Source organism: Sipha flava, unplaced genomic scaffold (assembly GCF_003268045.1).
Source record: "Sipha flava isolate LNK unplaced genomic scaffold, YSA_version1 49_pilon_pilon, whole genome shotgun sequence".
NCBI classification, from domain to species: Eukaryota; Metazoa; Arthropoda; class Insecta; order Hemiptera; family Aphididae; genus Sipha; species Sipha flava.
In genome coordinates, this window is record NW_020273360.1 from 358649 (window position 1) to 363980 (window position 5332).

General features: G+C 29.4%; 1 protein-coding gene across 1 annotated transcript; it reads right to left on the reverse strand.

The window, feature by feature from the left end:
- Window positions 1-789: 789 nt before the first annotated feature.
- LOC112690293 lies at window positions 790-1412 on the reverse strand. Its single transcript, XM_025564273.1, has 3 exons — window positions 1330-1412; window positions 995-1263; window positions 790-866 (listed from the first exon to the last, which is right to left on the reverse strand). Exons 1-3 carry the CDS (start codon window positions 1410-1412, stop codon window positions 790-792), a joined length of 429 nt encoding a protein of 142 aa, XP_025420058.1.
- Window positions 1413-5332: the final 3920 nt, after the last annotated feature.

Sequence of the window (5332 nt, forward strand, 5' to 3'; positions counted from 1 at the left end):
TTCCATAGCAGTGAGTTATGGTTTTTCATTCCCTCCTTCCATAAGTTTATTATTGTTGCTTCAGATTTTTGTGATAGGCTAATTGTTGTCTTCAAAAAATATTTCCTTGACTTGAATCGTCTCCCCGTGAGATTACTTCCATTAGAGGATGTCTTAAATCTAATTCTTGTTTTGTTTTCTCTACCCTTGCTGGCACCTCTCGTCTTATGTTAGGGGTGCTATATCGCATAGTACTTGTACTTTCTGAACTAGTGTTGGCCTCAGACACCCCGTAATTAATCTGTTAGTTACATTTGGGGCCACATCTACCTTTTTGGCATGTGCTGAGTTTTTCCATGCAGCACAAGCATATTCACCCGTCGAGTAACATAATGATAAGGCTGTTCTCAAGATATGAGGGTCTGCGTCCCATTGAGAGCCAACCAGTTTTTAAAGTAAGCAGTTTCTTGTTCCTATTTTATTTCTCATGTTTTCACAATGACTTCTATATGTCAGGGCTCGATCAAGTTTAATGCCTAAGTATTTTGGTTCTTTGTAGTGCTCTAATTCTGTATCTTACCAGTTAATTCTCAATTTTCGCTTAGCGTCTTTGTTTTGTAAGTGGAAAGCGGTAATTTGTATTTTTGCTGGATTCGGTTTGAGATAATTATCATTATAATATTCCTTCATAGTATTAAGTGCGACGTTCAAACTCTCTTCCACCTCCTCGAATGTTATCAGCGTATATAAAGTACTTCGTTTGGTTTCCAATTGGTTGATCATTAGTATAAATATTAAATAAAATTGGTGCTAAAACACTTCCTTGAGGTAATCCATTGTTTTGTATTCTTCATCTGCTACTTTTGGTCTACAGTGATACAAAAAAACTAAAGAAAAATAAAAAGACTAATGATTTTTATAAATTTCGCATCTTCAGTTAGCTCATATATTTTCTTAAACAGTAACCTAAGATTTACCGTATCATATGCAGCGCTGAAGTCGATAAAAGCTGTACCTGTTATTACATTATTCTCATAACCTTTCTCTATTTCTTCAACAAGGTTGAGTATTTGCCCTGTGCATGACTTACCAGCTCTAAAGCCAGCTTGTTGCTGATTAAGCTTCCCATCTATCTTGTGGTTTATTCTATTCAGTACCATTCTCTCAAACATTTTATATGTATGACATAATAATGATACGAGTCTAAAGTTATTTGCATTTGTAGGAGCTTTTCCAGGCTTCAATAATGCCAAAACATGTGATTTGAACCATTCTGTTGGAATACTATGGGTTTCGATACAGCTATTGAACATATTTAATAGCCATTTCTCGGCTCAGGGGCCTAATTGCTTGATCTGTTCTGTCATGACTCTTTCGATGCCCGCTGCTTTCCTATTTTTCATTACTCCGATGGCCATATTTAGCTCATCCATCTCGAACAGTTTGTTGATGTCACTTGCATTATTTTTCATATCATTTAAATTTTAACTTAGTTTTCTTCCCTTTTGTTTTTGTTTTGCTATTCATTAATAATTTGTGTGCAATTTGGTCTGGTGTTATATTTATGTGTTCTTTTGGTTGTTGTTTTTCATTGTTCATGCTTTTTATTAGTCTCCAGGCTTTGTTGCTGTTATTGACCATATCTAAATCTTCAATTAATGTTATCCATTCTTTTTTTGCGTTCTTCGGCTATCCTCTTCATAATAAGTTCTCCAGCTTCAATTGTTAGCTCAGAAAAGGTTAGCAAATGGAGGTTCCTACCATGTCCCCGGGAAATCATATTAAATAACTTTTTTTTTTTTTGTAATGTCCATGTGGAAACAAAAATAAGTATATAATTTCTTAATTTAAATATTTTTTAGCTAATACAAAAATATATAATTATTATTTATACCCATATAATAATATAATAACATAATGTACAATATTATTCTATGTTTTATTATTAAATAATAGAATATTAAATATTATTTTCTCTCAGATTCTATTAACCGGGAGAAACTGAATGATCGGCTGCAACACCAAGACATGATTTTAAAACCGGGACAAATGACAAGCCTAATAATATAGCTTACTTGTTAGTTACTATAAAAGATAATCACTTCAGGTTTCTAAATTGTTATTTGTCTTGCGTTATACCTACTTATTATTTTTTAGTGTTATTAAGTGTGTTGTTTTATTCGTGTATAATTACCACAGTTTATTTTATGAAAATGCCGCTAGTCTGTAGATACTACAAATGTATTAATACTAACAATACAAATTTGTAGGTACTACAATATATATAAAGTTTTATGACTTTAAAATTAAAGGTACAAAGGTACTTACACAAAAGTAGATTACTCAAGAATGGAAGTGGCTTCATACCTATTAAATTAAATTAACACCGATGAAGTATGATTTTAATAGGAAATAAAATTTAAGGGTCCAGGGATCAGAATAATTTGATTAGATCCTTCAAATATTGGCACTAAGTAGATTATATTATAAACCCTGGCTTTCTGTTCATTCAATTTTGATTATAATGTTTAAATGAACTTCATTATATTATTATCGACATTTGCACTATACTTACTGCTACTTAGTATTACATTAAATTAATGTTCTAAGGGTGCGAGTTAAAATGATATGAACAAAATAATATTCTCTTGATATGTATGTGTTTGTGAAATAATTAAATTTTCTATAAACAAATTATTCGTTAGTACAATTAGTAACTACTAAATAGTATTAAAACCAAAATATCGTAGAGTGCATTTTTTACTTATATTATTTTCAATGAACAAATTATGTATTTGGAAAAAATCACCTTCTGATATTTATATAAATTTCTTAATTTAATTATTTGGAATATTCTGTAATTAATTATAACTTAAACGTGAATAAATAGTAGTAACTTTCAAATATTTTAAAAATAATCAATTTAAAAATCACTCCAATGAACAAAAGCTTTTATCACGTATGATTTCCAACGGAATAGTTTTTTTATGTCATATATTGGATTTTAAGTAGTGTAAATATTTTTTTATAATGACATATTTTATACCATTAATGTACTTAATTAAAAAACAAAATTACTAGATCTTAATTTTCAAAAACAAGACGATTTTTAATCTTTAAACTATTCGACACATCACTTATATGATTTACCTGATAAATGATTTTCCTAATAAAAAATTTTTCTTTTAATGTGGACCTAATATGTTCGATTGCTAGCTCCTACATCAGTAGATATTACAGTAATAATTTGTTTTTAAAAACAGTCGTTTTACATTTCCATAACTATCTGATCACAAGATTTTTAATTAAAAAAATATAATTCAATTAATTTTGAATCAATCATTTGGATTATGGCTATTAGCCATGAACAATTTTATTACGAATACCTTTTTAAATACATTTTTATTTTCAAATTAAATATTAATTAATCAATTTGTTGAATAAAATTTGCATCTTTTTTGTCAAATAGTATACTTTGATAGAAAAATTTAATTAATATGATGCAATTTATTTTACAATAATATATTTAATGACCTACCGTCTTGTTAGTTTATAATACATAATCATGAAATGCAGTTCATTCTATACGACTTCAAATTAAGTTAATTAAAATAAAAATCAAATTGAGGTTGGTTTAAGCGGTATGGAGGTATAGTTTTTGACGATGTACAAAAGCAAGGCATAAACAATAATATCCCGACTATATAAAATTGGAGTGTATCATTTAATATTGGTGATGTCTAATGCAAAAGTAACTGTCAACAGGCATCGCAATAGCTACCTTATTGAGTTGATAAATTATAATTGGTAATCCAAACACATTATGTTGTGAAGTACTGAAAATGCATTAAATATTTCAGAGTTTATCGTGGGCACCTTTAGTTGAATACATGAGCTCATCTTAACATCCTAATTATACTCAAGTCTCGTAGACGACTGGGCTGAGTAGAATCCGGTAATCGTTGTGCGATAAACAAGGCGCTTGTAAATATACCCTTCTGCATACATTTTTAATGATTTGGATAACTTGTATACCACGCTACAAATGTTCATGTAGGTGTCAGCGCTTTAAATAATCTTAAAATTTAAGTTTAATATATTTATCCGTAGAATCACGAACCTACTCCAAACATAAAAAATGTGAATTTCTTCAGCTGTTATACCAATATATCACGATGGTGATTTTTTTTTTTTTACATTTTTAATATATGCACTTTTGATTATGGTTTGGAATGGTTTCGATCTATATTAGAAGCTGGATTGGCATTTACTGCGTTATGTGTTTAATGTGTGATCTGTAATGATAAAGAATATAATCAAACAGATTGATTTCGTTAGTCACATTTATTTGGAAAAATGTAGAACTCCGTAAACAGTCAAAACACGAACGCCTAACAATATGGATATAATGCCTTGCCTTATTTTTTTTTTTTTTGTAAATTGGTGACATGTTTCTTCAAAAACTCCATTAAAACTGACATTGATCGAAAGCCCTACAAGTAGTCTTCCTTTGGGTGGTATTTCGGACAATCAATCTCGGACTCAACTGTGGGCTAAGTCGAACGTTGTTTCCGGCCATTGTGGATTATTATAAATTTTAACGTAATGTGAAAAGGTTAAGTTTATTAAACCATAGTTATTCTGTTGAAGTAATTTCAATAATCATTTCGAGAACTTTCTGAAAATGATAACGACAAGAGCATTGGCGGAAATCGGAGGGGGGGGGGGGGGCGTGGGGGGGGTTAGGCCCCCCCCCCAAAAAAAAAAGCCCACCAAGCCCCCCCAAACAATCTTGCAAACATAACAATTTTTTAGTTTTATTTTCTTAGGTATATTATATTCTTAAAAAACAAGAAATATAACACATAATAATTTTTTATACTATAAATTTGTTCGTATAATATTTTACATAATATTTTATACGAAAATTAAAATTATAAGTTGTTTTTATAACACTTCGAATACTGTCCTACAGTGATTTGTTTTATCGCCCGTCGAATAAAACAAAATATATAAAATTACCTATATTAATTTGGAAAACCAATACTGCCGATTGTCGATACAATGATAGTGTTGATTGCTGCATCGCAGCAGTAAAAATAATACACGATAATATTTTATTTATAGTTTAAATTAATTGTACGTTGTAAGTTATAACCATTTATCACTCATCATTATTTTATTTAGTTCATATCCGTTCGTCGTACTTGTATATAATATTATATACTATTTATTATTTTACTATTGTCTATTGAGTTTTGTGTGTAAAGTGTTTAAGACAGTTATTCCGCATAGTATATTATTATAATATATTAATATGTTTAGTATTTTTAATATAAAGAATAAAAGTAAT

What these genes read in the sequence shown, in the direction of transcription:
- LOC112690293 (XM_025564273.1), bottom strand. Translation starts at nt 1,412, where the DNA reads ATGGATGAGCTAAATATGGCCATCGGAGTAATGAAAAATAGGAAAGCA. An exon ending in GTCATGACAGAACAGATCAA is followed by an intron (nt 1,264 to 1,329) that starts GCAATTAGGCCC and finishes CGAAACCCATAG; the next exon opens with TATTCCAACAGAATGGTTCA. An exon ending in TGAGAATAATGTAATAACAG is followed by an intron (nt 867 to 994) that starts GTACAGCTTTTA and finishes ATTTTTCTTTAG; the next exon opens with TTTTTTTGTATCACTGTAGA.